At 44.2% G+C, this 22081-nt stretch overlaps 1 protein-coding gene across 1 annotated transcript in view; it reads left to right on the top strand.

The window, feature by feature from the left end:
* Positions 1-21817, top strand: part of SPG11 (SPG11 vesicle trafficking associated, spatacsin) — an 84927-nt gene extending 63110 nt beyond the window's left edge. The window contains exons 28-40 of the mRNA XM_059181403.1: positions 2643-2805; positions 5075-5289; positions 5737-6487; positions 13689-13828; positions 14929-15127; positions 15546-15683; positions 16574-16707; positions 17326-17433; positions 18904-19072; positions 19512-19600; positions 19767-19922; positions 20612-20763; positions 21201-21817. Coding sequence (XP_059037386.1) covers positions 2643-2805; positions 5075-5289; positions 5737-6487; positions 13689-13828; positions 14929-15127; positions 15546-15683; positions 16574-16707; positions 17326-17433; positions 18904-19072; positions 19512-19600; positions 19767-19922; positions 20612-20763; positions 21201-21381 — 2595 coding nt within the window. The 3' untranslated portion in view covers positions 21382-21817. The remainder of the gene's footprint in view (positions 1-2642; positions 2806-5074; positions 5290-5736; positions 6488-13688; positions 13829-14928; positions 15128-15545; positions 15684-16573; positions 16708-17325; positions 17434-18903; positions 19073-19511; positions 19601-19766; positions 19923-20611; positions 20764-21200) is intronic.
* Positions 21818-22081: the final 264 nt, after the last annotated feature.

The raw sequence follows: 22081 nt of genomic DNA, 5'->3' as shown, positions 1-22081 counted from the left end.
TTGATACTTGGTGGATAGGTTCCTTTTTGTCCCTGCAACTCTTACAAGCTGTGCAAGCTACTCCAGGAACATGCACCTGCACAGCTGCCTCCCTTGTGGCTAGGGGTGGGGAGTGGGTAGCCGCCACTGCTAGGGACTGAAATTAACCAAGATTATTAACAATTTACCTTCCACTAGGTCTTCCTCTGGAACTTGCAAGCCTTCAACAGGCTCTAGAGTTCCAAAATAATTGCATTGAACGAATTTTGCCAGTGCATTTGTCTAAGTGAGGAGTCAGATCCTGGTACTTTATCACTCTACAGCTCCCTGCCCAATGCCACCATCATTTTTTTTTTAAGATTTTATTTATTTATGACAAAGAGATAATAAGAGAGGGAACACAAGCATGAGGGAGCTGGAGAGGGAGAAGCAGGCTCCCTGTTGAGCAGGGAGCCCAGTATGGGGCTTGATCCCAGGATACTGAGATCATGACCTGAGCCAAAGGCAGTTGCTTAATGACTGAGCCACTCAGGCATTCCAAGAAATTTATTTCTTAGAGCAATTTTAGTTAATCACAAAATTAAGAGGAAAGTTAAGAGATTCCCCGTATATCCCCCCCACACACATTTAGAGCCTCCACCTTATCAATATTACTTACCAGAGCAGTCCATTTGTTACCAAGGATGCACCTATAGTGACACATAATAATCACCCCTAATCCATTGTTTGCCTCGGTGTTGTGCATTCTTTGGATATATATTTGGATATACATTTGGAGAAATGTATAATGGCATACATGCATTGTTCTCGTGTCCTACAAAGTAGTCTCACTGCCCTAAAAAGTCTTCTATTCTCTACCTATTTATCCCTTCCCACCCCCAACTCCAGGCGGCTGCTGATCTTTTTACTATTGCCATCATTTGCCTTTTCCAGAATGTGGTATAATTGGAATTACATGGAATGTAGACTTTTCAGACTGGCTACTTTCATTTAGCAGTATGCATTTAAGTTTCCTCCATGTCTTTTCATGGCTTAATAGCTCATTTCTTTTTAGTGTTTTCTTCCAAGATTTTTCACTTAAGAATACAGCTACTCTAGGGACACCTGGGTGGTTCAGTCGGTTGAGTGTCTGCCTTCAGCTCAGGTCATGATCCCAGGATCCTGGGATCCAGTCCTGCATTGGGCTCACTGCTCGGCAGGGAGCCTGCTTCCTCCCCTCTCTCTGTCTGCCTCCTCTGCCTACTTGTGATCTGTTTCTGCCAAAGAAAAAATAAAATCTTTAAAAAGAAAGAAAAAGAATTGCTGTTTGTTTGTTTGTTTGCCACTTCAAGAGTTCTTTGTGTATTTTGGATAACAGTCCATCATCAGATGTGTCTTTCACAAATATTTTCTCTCAGTCTGTTGCTAGCCTTCTAATTCTCTTGAGATTCTGTTTTGTGGAGCAGAAGTTTTTAATTTTGATGAAATCAATCTGATCAATTTTTTTCATGAATTAATGTCTTTGGCATTGTATCTAAGAAGATATCACCATATGCAGGGTCATCTGCGTTTTCTCTTATATTATCTCTTAGGAGTTTTATAGTTTTTCATTGTATATTTAGGGCCTCCCAGGTGTCTTCTTACTCTGACCTGACTGCCTCTGCTCCAGCTTGTCTCTATAGAGGGACAGTGCTCCTCTCCCATCCTTGCCTCCACCCTTGACTTCCATGTATGTTTTTCTTCTGACCAGTTCCATCACCTGCCTGCTGTAGACCCTCTTCTTAACAGCAGCAAGAGTAGTAACAAGTAAATAAAGGCTAAGAACTCATGCTCTAATTCCAGCTAATGTAGCTTCCCACTTGGGGTCATCTTCCTATTAATATTTCTAGTATTCGATTGTAGTGCCATAAATCCAGACTTCTTAATCGAGATTCTCCCCTAATGGTAGTAGAAACTACAAGCAAACAGGTCGAATAAGTTGGGCAACGTTAAATCTTTCTTTTCTTTTTCTTCCTTTCTTTCTTTCTTTTTTAAAGATTCTGTTTATTTGACAGAGATCGCAAGTAGGTAGAGAGGCAGGCAGAGAGAGAGAGGGGGAAGCAGGCTCCCCACCGAGCAGAGTCCGATGCCGGGCTCAATCCCAGGACCCCGGAATCATGACCTGAGCCAAAGGCAGAGGCTTTAACCTGCTGAGCCAGCCAGGTGCCCCACGTTAAATCTTTCTAAGAGGTCTTAATATGTGAATTTCAGATCTTCTGGACTCCAGGGCAAGCCTACATCCCTCTCAAAAGCTGTTAAGTGAAATGTGTTGGGTTAATGTCACAGAAACCCACAGGGTTATTACTTGGGCAGTCACTAACTTGAGGGTGTTTGCATCCATTCACTCCATAGTTAGCATTCAGTCTTTAGGTCTCTTGTTCATCCTTGACTTTGACACACACAGCTCTCTCCAATAGGACATCCCACAGAGAGACAGACCACAGAGCTGCCAAGGAGGGCTTATTTTTGCCCCTCCTCTGAGCCATGCTTCCAATTCTTGGCATTTGGAAAGGACCTGAATAAGCGTTCCCCTTTGTGAGAGGAGATGACTCATGGTATTGTGGCTTTCTTAGCTTTTTCCACATTTGGAAGTTTTGATTTGTTCCTGCGAAAGCAGCTTTCCTCACCCCCTCTTATTTGCCTAGGTTGAAACAGCAGCCACAGGGGTCCGCGCTACCATCCCTGCCCCATGGCTGAAGGAGCACGTGTGTTTTCTTCTGAAGCTTATGCTGCAGCAGTGTGGGACCCAGTATGAACTGGGGAAGTTGTTACAGCTCTTTGTTGGAATAGAAAATCTCTTCTCTGATGGTAAGACAGTCCTTAAATTGTTGTTAAGAAATTAGCTTCCTTAATCTTGAAAGTACTTGAGAAAGGTGTTCAGAAAGTGAAAATGCATATGATATATAACATTACATTTACAGTCCATAATGAGGTATGAAGAAGAGGTTGCAGGAAACTGCAGTCATGGTTAAAGCATTTGAAACATAGCACAACTGGAGACAACCTAAATAATACAATTGTCTTCTTCTGAGGACTTGTCAGCTGCATTTCCCCCTGGCTAGTCACCACCCTGTCACTGTCATTCCTTAACATGGCATCGTTGCTCGGGGTCACGTACTCTGCTTCAGGAATGACTAATCCATTTTGAAGTTTTCAAAGACCAGTGATGCTTATTTTTTGCAGATTCCTCCAGACAATGGCAGTCTCTTAAGGTTTTTGCCAATCAAGTGAAACCAATTACTGCCTTAACCTTCTTTTCTACTTGATAATTTTAAGTTTCTGTTGCATGATTATGTTGTTGTCTCCTACTAGATTCTGATGTTTTTCATGACTGGGGTTATTTTATCACATTTAAACTCACAGGTAGTCACCTGCAGAGCTCATATCTGCACAGAAGAGTGACAATGCCGGACTGAGTCCCTGTGGTGTGGGCTGTCAGGGCTGAGGACTGGATACAAGTACGGGTGTTTCCAAAATGCAGTGTCAATAGGAGGGGACTTGTCCATGACTCTGTAGACCAAATAGTTGGTCCTTTTAACATACAGATGTTTTCAGTGATCTGTAGTAATTTTAATTTTTTTCAGAAGTGAACATCCTCTTTTCTTGCCGGAGTCACTGTATCCTTGAAAAAGTACAAGGATTGTCTATGTTGTGAACTGTTATACTGCTTTTATTCATATAATTGTTTTGTTTTTATAGCACATTTGTGTTCTGTGTATGTATAACATACATGTGCTTAGAGAAAAGAAATTGTTTCTCTAAAAACCTAGGTTTTATATGCTGTCAACAAAGAAACCCAGCATCTCATTACTGGTGGGTATTGTGCAGGGTATCTCCCTGTCCCCAGAACTGCCTAAATCAGACCACAGCCCAGCAGGTACCGCTGGGAATAGGCTCCTACAGAATGTTTTCATGCCAGTCCTTGGTTTTGGCTCAGGTCGTGATCTCAGGATCATGGCATTGAGCCCCAAATCAGGCTCTGTGCTCAGCATGGACTCTGCTTAAGACTCTTTCTACCCTTCCACCTTGCTCCATGCTCTTGCTCTTCAATTAATAGATAAATCTTTAGGGGCGCCTGGGTGGCTCAGTCATTAACCATCTGCCATTGGCTCAGGTCATGATCCTGGGGTCCTGGGATTGAGCTCTGAATCGGGCTCCCTGCTCCTTGGAGAGTCTGCTTCTCCCTCTGCCTGCCACTCCCCCTGCTTGTGTTCCCTCTGTCACTGTGTCTCTCTCTGTCAAATAAAAAACAAAGTCTAAAAAAAAAAAATTAAAAAATCTAAAAATAAATTTAAAAATCTAAAAATAAATTTAAAAATCTAAATAAATAAGTAAATAAATATTTTTTTTAAAAAAAAGAACACCACCAACTCAGCTGGGTCTCCCTGGTTAAGTAGTTGTCCAAAGGAGCAAGTGATGCTCCATTCAGAATATGAGGAGACTTGGCTGTTGGCCAGCTGCAGTGTCAGCTGTCCTACCAGTTCTGTGTCTTTTTTTTCTTTTTTTTTTTTTAAGATTTTATTTATTTATTTGACAGAGTGAAGAGAGCATAGCAGGGAGAGGGGCACAGAGAAAGGAGGAAGCAGGCTCCCCACTGAGCAGGGAGCCCAATGTTGGCCTCGATCCCAAGACCCTGGGATCCTGACCTGAGCTGAAAGCAGATGCTTAACCATCTGAGCTACCCAGGTGCCCCGGTTCTGTGTCTTAATTCACAGGATGTCTGCACTGAATGAGCAAGTAAACGATCATAAAAATAAATGTGTTCAACGTTGGAGAAAAATTCAGAAAGTGGTGGGTTGGCCTGAATGAATGACCAGATCTTCGCTACTACATAACAGGACTACGACTCCCCACCCTGAGTATAAAGGCAGCTGTGTGGATGGAGTCCCTACGTGAATCTTGCAAGTTCTTACTATATAGGAGATGGCTTATGGCTTCATCTGCTAGCCAGCCAGAGTATAAAAATCGTTTTTTGTGTTTTCTTTTACTCACATTATTGTGCTAAACATACATGCTTTCACTCTGATAGCAGCATTTTACTGATAAAATGTTTTATACCCTCTTCTCTTTGGCACAGGTCCAGATGTGAAGAAGCTCTTTGTCCTTAGCCAAATTTTAAAGGACACATCCATAACCATTAATCATGTAATTATTAGCAGCTACAGCCTTGAGAATTTCCAGCACGAATGTAAATCTATTTTGGAAAAATTGGAGACAGAGGGACGGTTTGCTTTGGCCAGAAGAGTAGCAGAATTAGCAGAACTACCTGTGGACAACTTGGTTATTGAAGAGGTATCATTAGTCTTTTAAGTTATTTGAAATCTTAGCTTTTTGATCTAGCATTAAGCAGAATCAGATGAGATAAGTGATATATAGGAGAGGCTTTTTTACTTTGGATACACACATGACTTTCAGAAATGGATGAGCCCTGGGATGCCCATTAGTGTAGAATGTGTGCTTGAAACCAAGGTTAGCTTACAGGATGTGCTACAACTCTTGTGCTTTGAATAGAATTAAATATGGGATGGCTTCGTCTTGAACCTCCTTCAATTAGATAAATGTAGAATTGCTTTTCATAGTTTAACTTTCCAGATAAAATATCCAGGATCATCTGTAGCCGAGTCTTATGTTCTTGGACTTGATTTGGCTTTGACTAGTACAGCCTACTGAGGGAGCATTAGCATTTCTGATACTTCTTTATCCAGGAGGGGCTAATAAGTGCTTTGTAAAATTTCACAGATAACACAGGAAATGCAGACCTTACAACACACCGACCAGTGGGCCCTGAAACAAGCAAGAATTGACTTCTGGACAAAGTGTCATGAGAATTTTAAGAAAAATGCCATTTCAAGCAGAGCAGCTGCTTCCTTTTTCTCAGCTCAGGCCCAGGAGTCCCCTGAGGCCCCAGGGGAGGGGGGACCGCCTGGCCTGGAGGAGCACCGTCTGCTGCTCACACTGGCGGCTCACTGGCTTGCTCAGGAGGCCCCAGGGCCTGAGAAGGAGCTGGAGGAGCTGGAGAAGCAGATCTGGCACTGCCGCATTTCCCAGCATGCCCTCAGAGAGAAACAGGAGGACGCAGAGCCCAGGTTTCCTCAGCACATCTCAACTAGTGGGGAGCCATCCTTTGATAGTGTAGCCCACAAGTTTTCCCTCTCCATGTTGGCTGCTCTGAACACAGCAAAATATTTAGAACTTAATGGCCTTCCACCCAAAGAGACTTGTGAGAGCAGACTGGATTGGAAGGAGCAGGAGTCCCTTAACTCTCTGATTGGGCGCCTGTTGGATGATGGCTGTGTCCATGAAGCAAGTAGAGTGTGTCGGTATTTTCATTTCTACAATCAAGATGTCACCTTGGTGTTGCACTGCAGAGCACTGGCTGCCGGGGAAGCTAGTGTGGATGGCCTGCACCCAGAGATCCGTGCTATCCTCCAAAGCACCCAGCGGCTTGAGGAAGAAGAACCTGGCACTCCACTAAGAAGAGTCCAAAGCAGTAAGTGAAGGAGAGCAAACAGCCCTGAGTCCCGAACAGAGCTGTGGGCCCTCTTTCCCGGAAGGAAGCGGTTCCTTTTGGCAGACTGGTTGAACAAGCCAAGGGTAATCCATAAACTAGGTAGTTAACTTGTCAGTGAAATAGAAACTTAAGTTTTTTAACTAGCAGTATATCCAAGTTGGAGGGAATCTACTTGACTTGTAGCTAGTTCATTGAAATTTATTCTATACCATTAGTCGTGTTTCTAATTGTACATTGATGGTATATAGAAATATACTGATTTTTGTGTTACTCTTACATCCTATGACCTTGCTAAACTTGCTTATCCTAGGGGTTTTCTTATAGATTCCTTAGTATTTTCTAGAGACAATACTATCTAATAGAGATGGTTTTATATCTTCTTTTCCAATCCGAATGCATATTATTTCTTTGTCTCCCTTTATTGCCCTGGCTAGGACTTCTGGTATGACGTTGGATAGAAATGGTAAGACAAATATACTTGCCTTGTTACAGATTTTAGGTAGAGAGCATTCAGCCTTTTTTTTAAATTCAAGTATGATTAACAAACAGTATAGTTTCAGGTGTACAGTGTGATTCAACATGTTTAAACATTACTCATTGCTCATCAGGATAAGTGGAATGAATCTTAATGGCCTTCACCAGTTTCATCCATCCCTGCACCCACCTCTCCTCTGGTAGTCATCAGTTTATTCTGTATAATTAAGAGTATTTTTTGTCTCGTTTGTTCTTTGTTCATTTGTTTCTTGAATCCCATGTATCAGTGAAATTATATGGTATTTCTTTTTCTGAATGTCTTAGCACTATACCCTCTAAATCCATCCATATTGTTGCAAATGGCAAGATTTCATTCTTTCTTATGGCTGAGTAGTATTTCTGTGTGTGTGTGTGTGTGTGTGTGTACACACATACATGCACCACATCTTCTTTATCTATTCATCTGTGAATAGACACTTGGGTTGGTTCCATATCCTGATGGTTATAAATAATGCTGCAGCAAACATAGGGGTGCATATATCTTTTTGAATTAATGCTTTTGTGTTCTTTGGGTAAATACCCAGTAGAGGAATTACTGGATCATAGGGTAGATCTATTTTTAATTTTTTTTTTTAAGATTTTATTTATTTATTTATTTATTTATTTGACAGAGAGAAATCACAAGTAGATGGAGAGGCAGACAGAGAGAGACAGAGGGAAGCAGGCTCCCCACTGAGCAGAGAGCCCGATGCGGGACTCGATCCCAGCACCCTGAGATCATGACCTGAGCCGAAGGCAGCGGCTTAAACCACTGAGCCACCCAGGCGCCCCTATTTTTAATTTTTTGAGAAACCTCCATACTGTCTTCCACAGTGGCTACACCAGCTGGGATTCCCACCAGGAATGCACAAGGATTCCTTTTCCTCACCAACACTTGTTATTTCTTGTGTTGTTGTTGTTTTTTTATTTTAGCCATTCTGACAGATATAAAGTGATATCTCATTGTGATTTTGATTTGCATTTCCCCAATGATGAGGTATGTTGAGCATCTTTTCATGTGTCTTTTGGCCAACTATGTCTTTGGAAAAACGTCTATTCATGTCTTGTAATTTTTTAGTTGGATTATTTGTGGGGTTTTTGGTGTTGAGTTATAGAAGTTCTGTATGTATTAACCCCTTATCAGCTACGTATTTCCAAATATCTTGTCCCATTCAGTAGTCTGTATTTTGTTTTGTTGATGGTTTCATTTGCTGCGTAAAAGCTTCTTATTTTAGTGTATTCTCAATAATTTAATTTTGCTTTTTCTCGCTTGCCTGAGGAGACATGTAGAAAAATATTTCTACAGCTATCAGAGAGATTGCTGCCTATGTTTTCTTCTAAGAATTTTATGGTTTCAGATCTCACATTTAGATCTCTAATCCATTGTGAATTTTGTGTGTGTGTGTGTGTGTGTGTGTGTGTGTGGTGTAAGAAAGGATCCAGTTTCATTCTTACCCATGTAGCTGTCCAGTTTTCCCAGCACCATTTGTTAAAGAGACTGTCTTTGAAAGCATTCAGTCTTTCATAGTTAAGTATGATATTAGCTATAGATTTTGTGTTTTTTTTTAAAGATTTTATTTATTTATTTGACAGAAATCACAACTAGGTGGAGACGCAGGCAGAGAGAGAGAGGAGAAGGGGAAGCAGGCTCCCTGCCAAGCAGAAAGCCCGACACGGGGCTCGATCCCAGAACCCTGGGATCATGACCCGAGCCGAAGTCAGAGGCCCCAACCCACTGAGCCACCCAGGAGCCCCAGCTATAGGTTTTTTGAAGATAATCTTTGTCATGTTGAGGAAGTTCCCTTCTATCACTAGTTTGTGAGAGTCTTTTTATCATGAATCAATATTGAATTTTGTCATTTTTTTCTGCATCTATTGATATGATTATATCAGGTTTTTTCTTTAGACTATTGATTACATTAGGTAGATTACATTAATCTTAAAATATTAAACGAGCTTTTCCTTCCCAAGATAAATCCCACTTAGTCATAGTGCATTACAACTTTTAGATACATTATTATAATCACTTTTCTACTTTGAAAATGTTTACATTTATATTCATGAGGAATATTGACCTGTACTTTTTTGGGGGGTACGCTTTGTCTGGTTTATGTATCTGGGTAATGCTGGTTTCATGAGTTGGAAAGCACACCTTCCTCTTCTGTTTTGTTTTTTCTCCCTTTGGAAGACATTGTAATGGAATTGATGTTAGTTCCTCTTCAGGTAGTCAGTAGAATTTACTAGTAAAACCATCTGAACCTGGAGATTTATGGTTTGGAAGACTTTTTTTATTTCTTATAAATAATTTTTTTTTAAGATTTTATCTATTTATTTGACAGAGATCACAGGTAGACAAAGAGGCAGACAGAGAGAGAGGAAGGAAAGCAGGCTCCCTGCTGAGCAGAGAGCCCGATGCGGGACTCAATCCCAGGACCCTGGGATCATGACCTGAGCCAAAGGCAGAGTCTAACCCACTGAGCCACCCATGTGCCCCACTTTAAGACTTTAAACTACAAATTTAATTTCTTTCTTAGTTATACAACTAATTAGGTTATCTTTTTCACCTTTGAAGAGTTTGTGGTTTTTGAAGAAACATTTTTTCCTGCCTTTGGGTTATTTGAACATTTTTTAGTCTTCCATTTTAATTTATTCTAATTTTGACTATGTAGCTTTGCATAGGTTTTTCGTTGGTTGGTTTGTGGATTACATTAAACATTTTTTACAGTGTACTTAAAATCAGTATTTTACTACCTCAGCTGGAATGTAGAAACCTTACCACCTATAAAGTCACTTCTTTACCTTTATGTCTTACTTTTCTTTTCTTTTTATTTTGAGAGCACATGCACCTGTGTACAAGCTATGGGGGAGTGGGGGCGGAGGGAGGGGCAGAGAATCTCAAGCAGAGTCTGAGCCAAGCTAGGAGAATCTGAGAGGGACCCTGAGATCATGACCTGAGCTGAAACTTAGAGTCCCCATCGCTTAGCCAACTGAGCCACCCAGGTGCCCCTACTTGTCTTATTATATTACATCTACATAACATTGAAATCCCCATAAAACAGTGCTAGAATTTTTACTTTCAACCTAAAAACATATTTTTAAAAACTCAAGAGGAGAATAATTATATTTACTCAGAAATTTACAATTTATTTTGCTTTTCCTTCATTCCTGTTGTTCCAAGTTTCCTTCTAGTTTCTCTTCCCTCTGTCTGAAGGACTTCCTTTAGTGATTCTCCTTTAGTGATTCCTTTAGTGATTCTAGTTGTCTGCTGGTAACACATTCTCTTAGTTTTTCTTCATTGTTTAGCTTCATCTGAGAATGTCTGTTTCACCTTCATTCCTGGAGGATGACTTTTGCTGGATATAGAAAATTCATAATTTTTTTTCAGTGCTTAAAAATGTTGTACAACTTTTGATCTCCATGGTATCTGATGAATAATCTGCAGTCATTTGAATTATCCCCCTATAGATAATGCATTTTTCTCTGGTTGCTTTCAAGATTTTTTTCTATGTTTAATCTTCAGCAGTTTGATTTTACATGAGGGGTATGTATTTCTTTGAGTTTATCCTGTTTGGGGTTCACTGAACATTCTTGAATGATTGCGTTTATATGTTTCATCAAATTTAAGTAGTTTTCAGACATTATGTTTTCAAAGACTTTTTCAGCACTATACTCGTAGTCTTTCCCTTCTGGGACGTCAGTGATGCAAATCACAGAACTCTTATTTCTGCTGTCTTACAAGTCCTTTAGACTTTACTCTGGTTTTTTTTTTTTTTTTTCCAATTTTTTTTTTCTCTTTCTTGTTGAGATTGGAATTTTTTTTCCCCCAGATTGGATAATTTCTGTTTGTCCATCTTCAGTTTCAGTAACTCTTTCCTCTGGTATTTGCATGCTGCTGTTGAGTTTATTTCTGTGATTTTAAAATTTCAGTTATTTTTCACTTCCAAAATTTCCATTTTCTTCTTTATACCTTCTGTTTCTTTGAGACTTTTTGTTTTTCAGTCTGTCTCCAGAACATTTATAATTGTTGTAACACTTTGTATAATAGCTGCTTTAAACTATCAGGTAACTTCAACGTTTATTCATTTTATTTATTTTTTAAGGTTTTATTTATTTACTTGATAAGGAGAGAGACAGTAAGAAGGAAACACAGGCAGGGGGAGTGGGTGAGTGAGAAGCAGGCTTCCTGCTGAGCGGGGAGCCCAATCATGACCCATCTGAAGGCAGAGGCCCAATGACAGCCACCCAGGCACTCCCATCTATGTCATTTTAGTACTAGGTGTCATCTGTTGATTGTCTTTTCTCCTATGAATTGAGGTTTTACTGCAGGATTTTTGTATGTTGAGTAATTTTGGAAAGTATGTTATGAGATTCTGGGTGCTTGTTTAAATCTTACGGGGAATGGTGATTTTTAAAATTTTTAATCTTTCAAAAATTTTTCAGCAGATAGTTGACCTGGTTAGGTTTGGGCTGCAAGTTCCAACCTACTTTCTTTTGCCTGTGGTTCTACTATCAGTTGGGCTTCCAGCCTCTTTGTGGTGCTGTTCAGATCTGTGGCGCGTATATATATGCGGCATCCTGGGGTCAGTCCTCAGCCTGGGTGGTGGTCTGTGAATTCAGCTCTCAGGGTCTTGCTACACTGACAGGGAGCAGATCTCCAGATGCAAAGCCCAGGTGTGAGCCCTGGAATTGACAAACAGCTTTATTGTGTGGCTTTCTGAATCTCTCTCCCAGGTATTTCCTTGCTCCCTGAGGCTTCCCTTTGTCATCTTATGGCCCAAAGCTGGAGTTCTAGCTCCCTCGTTCTGTTAGCACGCCCCTGACCACACTTGTATCCTGGGCCAGCAGACAGGAGGATAATGCGAAAGGAAACACGGGTTCACTGCATCGTCTGGGGCCCAGAGCAGCCGAATCTAAAAATAAGATTAGGCTCTGAGTTTGGGATCTTAGCAGCTGCTGCTGCAGCCCCTCCCACCATAGCCCCGGGGCTGCTGGGGAGCGGAGAGGAGAAAGCCCGTAGGAGCTCCCTCTCCTGTTCCCTGACTGTGATTGTGGAGTGCGTGCTCTCTCTCTGCCAGAGTTAGCGCTTAGTTTTGGGTTTCAGGCAGCATTGCATTCAGGCTAGAGGTTACTAGAGGGGAAAAGATGATCATTTGCGTCATTTCATGCATCCTGCTGTGTGCTGGAATTTACACTGAGTTCGGTTGGTGAGACCGGGTGCGGTGAACTGCCTCTACTGGCCCTCCATCTGGAACCCCAGTGAAGGACTTTAAGCAGGGAATTACCCGGTCTTAGTTGTTACTTACTTACTTTTTGGTCTTTAAAGCATATTTTAAAATGTGTAATATCTTAAATGCAAAAGTATTCCATGCTTAGTGTAACAGATCACAGTAAGGAAGTGCATAAAGTACAAAGTGAAAATCATTCTCCCAGTAGCCATCTACCACCCCCACCAAGTTCCCCAGAATAATGTCTTTTACTCACTTGGGATGTGTTGTTTTCTCTGTGTGGGTTTACACATGTTATGTGCACACATACACCCCATTTATTTTTTTTTACAAAACTTAAGTTATATCATTAACTTAAGTTTAACTTAAGAAACTTAAGTTCTACATTTTTTTCCTGTCAGTGTACATGTATTGACCTCATTCTTTTTAATGGCTGCAGAGTATTCTGTATGGATATACTATTTAATGCTGTATATTGATATACACTTAAATTATAATTTTACTTAAACTTTTATTATTTAACAGTACTTTATTGGTACATACTTAAATTTTTTTTTAAGATTTTATTTATTTATTTGACAGAGAGATCACAAGTAGGCAGAAAGGCAGGCAGAGAGAGAGGAGGAAGCAGGCTCCCTGCTGAGCAGAGAGCCCGATGCGGTGTCTCGATCCCAGGACCCTGAGATCATGACCTGAGCCGAAGGCAGCGGCTTAACCCACTGAGCCACCCAGGCGCCCGATACTTAAATTTTTCAATTGTGTTTTTGTTACAAGGAACAGTGTGACCTAAATACTCTTTAATACTTTTTCCCCTAATAGGAACACTTTCTCAAATTCAGACCATTTTCTTCTATTTTCAGCTAAAAGCTCTTTTTGTTTCTTTTCAAAAATCTGGAATGGATTTTAGTTTTTTTATCATGCCTTTCAGGCTTCTATCCAGATGAGCCTTGGTTTTTGTGATGGGCATTTTGGAAAGACTCTCCTGGATCTGTGGGAGATTGATGTGGGGAGGCGCAGCCGGCAGCAGGACCCTGTAGCAGCCTCTCACACTCAGGGTCATGAAGACCGTAAGGGAGCCTGTGACCGGGGACATGTTTTGGAGACACAGTCAGCTAGACCTGGTGACTTATGTGATATTAGAGAAAAGGGGGAGGGTGTGTGGAAGAGAGTTTAGCAGACATCTTTGGTGATGATCTAGTGTTTTCATTAGGTGGCTTGGAGTCTAGTAGCCTGTGAGGCTCCCAGGCTGGGATCCCCTCAAAGATGGCGATGAAATAAGCTCAAGTGGGATATGGGCCCAGTCAGAAGTGGTCCCAGACCCAGGGAGGGTCACAGGGATGCAATGAAAGAAGCTGTGAGCGGAGAGGTGGTATCATGGGCGTTAGGAGGAGACCTCCACTTGGCAGCTTTAAGCCCCTTCTCAGATCTGTATCTGCTTCCAGCTTCGAGTTTGGATAGTCAGTCGTTTGTGATGCTGCCCCCCAGTGATGAAGTGGTGACAAATCTGGAAACTCTGACAAGCAAATGCCTCCATGGGAAGAACTACTGCCGGCAGGTCCTCTGTCTGTATGAACTTGCCAAGGTACGTGCTCCGGTGGTGGGGCGGGAGGAGGGGAGCAGGAAGTTGGAGGTAGATTTTGGATGCTGCCAACTTGGCCTTTCACATGATAATCATGATAAGGGAGCAGATGACTCATGGGGATGTTGGCCCCTGTAAACGCATCCCTGGGAATACGGGGCAGATGCCAGGCCAGCCGGGCCTTTTGAGTCCTGGCTGTGGCCCATCCAGCCAGAGCGAGGGCAAGGCATTCCACACCTCTGGGTTCCTGGTTCTCCATCTGTACATGACCTAACCCTAAAGGTCCCTTCTGGCCGTGCTATCTTGGTTGGTTTCAGGATTGTTGGGGGATTTCCACAGGGGAGAAGCCGAAATGAGTTGGAAAAATACAACAAAATGGAATGTGAGGACTATAAAAACAGGAACCCAAGCAGCTGAGAATTGTCTGTGACTTTGTACTGATTAAGGGGCAAAAACAATACACTCTCAGAAGCAGAAGAGCACAAGGGACACAATGCCAAGCACTAAAGCCCTTCTTTGGAAGGGCTTCTCTGGAGACGGAGGGTTTTGCTACTGCTGTGGGAAGAGTAGAAGGTGGCCTCTTGCCTTTTTATCCAACTTTTTTTTTTTTTTTAAAGATTTTATTTATTTATTTGACAGAGAGAGATCACAAGTAGGCAGATAGGCAGGCAGAGAGAGAGAGAGGAGGAAGCAGGCTCCCTGCTGAGCAGAGAGCCCGATGCGGGACTCGATCTCAGGACCCTGAGATCATGACCCGAGCCGAAGGCAGCGGCCTAACCCACTGAGCCACCCAGGCGCCCCGCCTTTTTATCCAACTTTCTTGCATGTCATAACATTTAGAAAGCTCAGTGTTCAACAGGATGTAAGTCACCTGATGGCTTCTGAAGACAAGCCTTCAAGACTTGGCTCCAGCTCATTGGTGAAGTCAAAGAAAGGGCTAGAAAATGGTGTTGGCTGCTTCTGAGGTTTCTGCTTGGGGTGCAAGATCTCTAAGCTCAGCAAACCATAGAGTTAGCCCATGTGGGGTTTCAGAAAGGGCTGTCTTTTGCTAGCTTTTTCCTGGCTCCTAACAGGATCTTTGACCAACTTTGCCTTCCTCTCAGGAGTTGGGCTGTTCCTACACAGATGTGGCCACTCAGGATGGTGAGACCATGCTCCGGGCTATCTTGGCCTCTCGGCAGCCGGACCGATGCAGGCGCGCCCAGGCTTTCATCAGCACCCAGGGCCTCGAGCCAGATACCGTGGCTGAACTTGTGGCTGAAGAGGTGACCCGAGAGCTACTGACTCCGTCAGAGGGAACAGGTACCCCACCAGACAGGCCTCCCCAGCCCCCGAGAGCACATTCTCAAGTCCCAGCAGTAAGGACGTGGGTGCTCCGCCCTTATGCCTCCCCTTATGCTTGCCCTCTGACGTTGCCAGGTTGCACTTGCCGGGAGAACACGTGGCATTTATGTTGTTGCTTTTCGTGGATTGTTTTAGGATTAACCCTTAGAGCAGCCTTGCCCTTCTCTGAGCTGGTGAGCTACTGCTGACCTTTGAGGGGACACCAGGCCAAGGAATGTGACTCAGCAGAGCAGGGAGCTGTCCTGGGGGCTCCTTTGATGTCCCCTTCCAGCGCCCAGGCCTGGGCAGAGTGGGCCTCTTAGCCAGGGACTCTGACCTTGCTCTCAGCTTGCAAGGTTAAAGCCGCATGTTTTTCCCCGTCTTTCTCTACGTACAGGACAGAAGCAGATGTTCGCTCCAGCAGAGGAAAGCCAGACATTTCTTCAGCTGACCACTCTGTGTCAAGATCGCACGTTGATAGGCATGAAGCTGTTGGACAAGATTTCCTCTGTTCCCCACGGGGAACTGTCTTGCAGTAAGTTCTTGGCTGTTTTCTTCTATATTGGAGGCCCAGGGAGGTCTCCAAGAAGTCTTCTGGCGTTAGCCTTTCCAAAACACTGTTTGGATCCTTGTTCCTGCTCTGGATCCCCACTGGGGTGTGTAAGTTCTTAGTGGAGAGCCAGCAGTTCACTGAAGAAAATGTAGAAAAACATACATGGAAAAGCAGCCCCAACTGTGAAAGTGCACAAGAGGGCAACCTGGTAACATTTGGCAGTTAGCTTCCTCTTCCTCTTCCATCACCCCACACAGCAGAGATCACCATCCCCATTTTAGAAGGAAACTGAAGCTTAGAGAGATTGAGGAACTTGTAGCTGTTACGTGGCAGAGGGACCCAGACGGTGACCTCGAAGCCTGCTGGCTTTCCACAAGTCTGTAGTTCGTTCTAGGGAGTCAGTAGTATGTGTCCCTCTGATCTTCTGTGCGAGTCTATAGGCTTCTGTTTTTCAAAAATGGCATGTGTAGACTGTTTATAATTACCTTATGAACATGCTTTCCATGATAGTATTCTTCTATATATCTTTCTTACTGGTTACATGGTATTTCTCATAGAATTAAAAATTTTTATACCCTAATTCCGGACCTTTAGTTGGCTTCCAGTTTTCTGCTGTTTCAGACACTGGGATAGACATCCTTATGGGCAAGTATATATGCCCATCCATGATTATTTCCCTAAGATTAATTCCTGATTCCAGGGTATACCCATTTTTAAAGTTTTATATAGTCAAATTTTACTCCAAAGCTGGTGAGGTCAAGGATCTCAGAGGACCAGTGGGGGGCCTGCTCCCAATGGGCTGTCCATATAGGCTCCTTCCCCCTCCTGCCCAGGTTCATAGCCTTGTCTTAACCACCGCCTCATGTCCCCAGCTGCGGAGCTGCTGATCCTGGCCCATCACTGCTTCACGCTCACGTGCCACATGGAGGGCATCATCCGGGTCCTGCAAGCTGCCCGGCTGCTCACAGACAAACACTTGGCCCCCAGTGAGGAGTACGGGCTGATGGTATGAAGCCCCTGACCCCCTGCCCTCCTTTCTGAGGAAAGTTTTGAGAGAATGGATAGGCGGGCAGCCAGTCCAGAGCTGGTGAGGTCTTAGGGCAGGTGCCCATCTGGATATGACTCCCGCACTGGGGGCTGGCTGGGCGGCTCAGCCCTCTGCTCCAGGTTAGGACTGCTGTCACAGTCAGAGACTGTTCCAGAGGAGCAGCCCTCAGAAGGATCCCTGCCATGTTCCAGGGCTGGCCCACCCCCTTGCCAGGGCAGTTAGTTTTTCTAGAGGGCTGAGTCAGCTGTATTTCACCCCAAAACAAGATTTGCATTCTGTCTGAAGTGAGCTGAGGACTCATGCCCCTGGTGGCATGTCAGCTCTTACAGTCACATGTACACAAAGCAAAGGCGGCAGTGGCCCCTTGTGTCCCAGTGACCGGCCTTTCTGAATCCTCCAGAGGGGGCCCTGTTGGGTCCACAGGAAGGGAGGAGGGAGTGAAGAACAGCGGCCTGGCATGAGCCCTTCTGCTCCCCTGGAGCTTGGCATCTGGAAGCAGCCACACGGGAGGGGAATAGTGGGCTGGCTGAGAGAGTTCCAGCTGCTGCTGACACAGGCAGCCCTTGCCCTTCCCAGGTGCGCCTCCTCACTGGCATCGGAAGGTACAACGAGATGACCTACATATTTGACCTGCTGCATAAAAAGCACTACTTCGAAGTACTGATGAGGAAGAAGTTGGATCCGGTAGGTGTACAGTACTTTGAGCTCCGGGATGGTGTATACTATTGACATTTAAGAGTCTCAGACTTGTCAGGAATAATCCTAACCAGGGTGGAGCCCTCCATCTAGAGGGAGGGAATGAACTCCCTAGGACACGCACTGCAACCTGTAGCTTCAGTTTAGCTTCAGGCCAGGTAGCGATTATGCCGACAGACATTAAGTAACAGACAAAACGAGTTTGCGCACTGCCACCTCAGCCTCGGTCACCTGTCTGAACGCCGGCTCTGGCGGGGCAAGAACCACTTCAGTGAGGTCAGTGGAAGTGGATTAAGCAGCTCAGAAGTGGAGAGTTTCGGGGGGAACCATGAGAAAGCCTTAGGAAGTGAATGCTGAGGCCTGGCCCTGGAAGGCTGCAGAGCGATTTGTGGTGATGACCCTAGAGGAGGCTTGGAAGCCGAGGGTGGACATGCCAGGCCTTCAGGCTGTCTGTCGGTAGCATGCTCTGTGACATCTGGTGTGTCACAGAGCTTCTGTTTCCAAGTCATTCATTTGGCTGATTCATTGCTTCAGCCTACTGTACCTCTGAAGACTTAAAAACCGAGGCACATTTTTGGCTTCCGGGAATGTGGGCTCAAGTCCAGAAGGACTAAAGAGATGAAGTAGAAAAAGTCTCCCCAGTACTGGGCTAGTTTCAGGACAACCCAGTCCCACTGTCAGGAGAGGAGCGAGTCCTGGACCTAGGCACACTTTCAGGATACCCCAGAGGGTTTTCAGGATTGTTTTTGAGGTATTTTCATTTCTGAATGTAAATATTCTTTTAGTAACTTTTTTTCTGATTACAAAAGTAATGCATATTCAGTGTAAAGACACTTGGAAAATAACACGCCACAGAAAAAAGCCCTCTGTTATCTATCAACCATCTGGAGACAGCCACTGCTAACAATTTGGTTTAGGCCCTTTCTCTGCACAGGTACCACAAACACAGATACATACATATTTAGATAGTTTCAGCAAAACTTTACTAATGCTGTGTAGATATGAAAGAGCTGGCTTTTCTCATTTAATAAGCATGTCATGAGTATCTTCCAAATCAACACTGGTTTTAATGGCTACATGGTATTCTCCTAGCCCTGGTTTTGGACATCTGGATGATTTCTGATTGTCTGCTATTAAATATCTTTGTTACGTGCATCTCAGCACTTCTTTCTGCTTATTCCTTAAGGGGTCGATTCCTCGATGTGGCATGCTGGAGTAATGCGCATGTGCACATCTTTTAGGTCCTCCCTTCCAACAGTTTTACCATTCACATTCTCACCAGCAGAGAGGATGCGCCTGTTTTCTTATACTCCGGGCAGCATCAGCTTGTGTTTAGTTTCGGTTATCTTCTTTTGGGGAGAGTTTCTAAGGAACTTTCTGAACCAAGGGACTCAGCTGGTCATGCCTGCCTTGCAGTCACTGGTTGACCCCGGTACTGCCTGTTTTTTTCCTGGGCAGAGTGGCACCCTGAAGACGGCCCTTCTGGACTACATCAAACGTTGCCGCCCTGGGGACAGTGAGAAGCACAACATGATCGCTCTGTGCTTCAGCATGTGTCGGGAGATTGGGGAGAACCATGAGGCGGCTGCCTGCATCCAGCTGAAATTGATCGAGTCCCAGCCCTGGGGTGAGCATGTGTCATAGCAATGCTCCCGGGCCAGTGCCGCCCGCCACCCACCAGCCCAGGTTCTAAGGGCTGAGGAGGGGCAGGAGACCAGGAAACCACTCTCCACTGTGGCTGCTCATAGCCACTCGTGGAGCAGGCGGGAGGCAGAAGGGGATGTGGAAGGCATCAGCCCCATCTGCAGTCTGTGCAGCTGGGGTGTCATCAGTCAGGAAGCAGTGTGTCTGCTGAGGCCATGCAAGCCTTCCTTGATACTTCTGAGAACTGGAGGAGGCCTACCAGTGTGTGTACACCTCAGCCCGGTAGCCTTTACCGGAGCAAGTCGTACCTGCCTCCCAGTGCGAGCGGGGGCGGGGACGTTTCCAGTCCAGCCCACATCACTGACTGGGATGGGAGCGGCCTTGGGAGTCACACACCTGGTGGGTTTCCTTCTCTACTGCAGAGGACAGCCTCAAGGATGGGCAGCACCTGAAGCTGCTGCTGCTGAAAGCCCTGACCCTGATGCTGGACGCGGCGGAGAGTTACGCCAAGGTAACAGCAGGTCCTATTCCAGTGCGGCCTTAGGATACGATTTTGTCCCTGGGCTTTTCCAAGTAAAGGGGTCTACTGGGGTCAGAAGGGGTTAGTTCAGTTGCTGGAAGAATCGCAGGGGAGATGGCAACCGTCTATCTATGCCTACTCTACCTTTGTTCCTCAGGACTCCTGTGTGCGACAGGCCCTGCACTGTCACCGGCTCACCAAGTTGATAACACTGCAGATTCACTTTCTGAACACGGGCCAGAACACGATGCTCATCAACCTGGGCCGCCACCGGCTGATGGACTGTCTCATGGCTCTACCTCGGTTCTACCAGGTAAGCAAGGAAGGGAAACCTAGCCAGCATCCGCTCCTGCTGTCCCTCTCCTGGGGCCCATAGGTTAAGTGACTTGCCTGAGGCGTCAAGGCTAGTGACAGAACCAGGGCAGTTCTAAGCTTTTAACTTGAACTGTCTGATTCCATGGCAGTGTTAATTAGTACATTGTTTGGGCAGAGGTTGGAGGATGGTGAGGCGCTGCGCTCTTTTTTCCTGCTCTACGAGGCCAGGGACAGGGAGACAGCCTTGCTGCTCACACAGCTGGGGTTGGAGCAGACCTGCTGGCAGGCTGAACATCTCCCAGCCCTACTGCTTCTAGAATGGTGCACCTGGGGTAGCAGGAGTCAGAGCTTTTGGGAGGCTGGCATTTAGCCCGTGAATGAGAAATGGTTACCAGGAAATCAGCCCTTCCCCTGTTCCTTACACAGTTGCGTTAGGGGGAAAAAATACTGTTTCTCAGCAGTTTTTATTAATGCATTGTGAAGATTAAAAACACTACAAGACGGGGTTTAAGGGCAGAGAAATGTCGAACATCAAACTTTTCCCCAAGGCTAATACATAGACCCTATCAGCATAATTGGTGATGCCCACACTCACTGCGAATGCACAGTACTGTGTTCTAGAACAGCTTGCCTTCAGTTTTACATCAAATAGGGCCTTAACAGTATCTTCCCCTCTATCCTTTTAAGGCTTCTATTGTGGCCGAGGCCTATGACTTTGTTCCCGATTGGGCAGAAATCCTCTACCAACGAGTGATTCTTAAAGGAGATTTTAATTACCTGGAAGAATTTAAGCAGCAAAGGCTATTAAGATCTAGTATATTTGAAGAGATTTCCAAAAAGTAAGTATTAAAATGCCTCTGCTTTGAGTAAGGCATAGGTAAGAATTTTATGGCTAAATAGAACATGCCTATAGATACCTCTGCCTGAGATGACAGATGTCAAGAATCCCCAGAAGCAAGAGATCATTTAACAAAGTTATGCAGACAGATGGATAACGGTGTCCTCACAGTGCTCTGTATTTAAAATGGGAGGATAGCTACTCAGCCTGCCTGAGGTACCGACAACCCTAAACCTCAGGGGCCCCCTTGGGAGTACCGCACTTACTCCAAATAAGGTGAGCATGAAAGTAACATTTTTAATTTCAGTGTTTATCTAGTACCCCCTAATACTAGTCTTAAATAATTTCTCAAATTCCAGGATCCTCTCTAAATAGCTGTGTCAGTGACAGGCCTCACTCCAAATGCAGGATTGTAACCCATATGTTATGTTCGTCTAGATACAAACAACATCAACTGGCTGACACAGCTGTGAAAAACCTGAAGAAGTTACTCACATACTGTGAAGATGTCTACCTATATTACAAGCTCGCATACGAACACAAATTTTTTGACATTGTAAATGTGCTGCTGAAGGACCCTCAGACTGGCTGCTGTCTGAAGGACATGCTAGCAGGTTAGGTGGATTCAGATGACAGGAGGGTGGTTATTGTCCTAGGCGCCTATTTTCTGGTACTGAGATGAGGTACTGACAGATGTTTGTGATCAGAGTAGGATAATGCATTGGGGATATTTGTTTTCAAGTTGTAAAACCCCAGGACTGACCATAACCAGTCCTTTGTGAACAGTGGGTAAAGAATGAGAGAATTTTCACAAGGAAATTATTTAAAAGTGATTGTTCATCTATACCACTTATATAGATACTGGTATTAAGATCAAAAGCTCCATCTTCCTGAAGTCTGGCTTCTATTTAGAGATACAGTATTGATTAAAGAATACCTGTGCCTGCAGATTCCAGTTTCAAAGGAATTTAATATTATTTACAGAGTTAAGGAACAGATGATACATTTTCATTTGTTAGAAACTGATCTCTATAATAAAATAGATTTTAAATTCACTGTATGTCATTATTACTGCCAAGGAAATCTTAGCCCTTGTCTGCCTTAAAATAATCTTTATTTGCTGTAATTATTGCTGTGTAGTCACTGCTTTCTGTTCACTCCTCAGATCACTCAGATGGTCCTTTCTTATACTCAGCAGTCTAACAGAGCTTTGATTGAGGTTGCTAATTCCTATTTAAGAGAAATTTAAAACATCTTTTTGTTCTGCCCCTGCTTTTGATTCTCTGGTGGTTTCAAAAAAGACTCCAACCACAAATTTG

This window comes from Mustela lutreola, chromosome 7, assembly GCF_030435805.1.
Source record: "Mustela lutreola isolate mMusLut2 chromosome 7, mMusLut2.pri, whole genome shotgun sequence".
NCBI lineage: Eukaryota > Metazoa > Chordata > Mammalia > Carnivora > Mustelidae > Mustela > Mustela lutreola.
The sequence above is the reverse complement of the archived record's forward strand: the minus strand, read 5'-3'. Positions and strand labels throughout refer to the sequence as shown.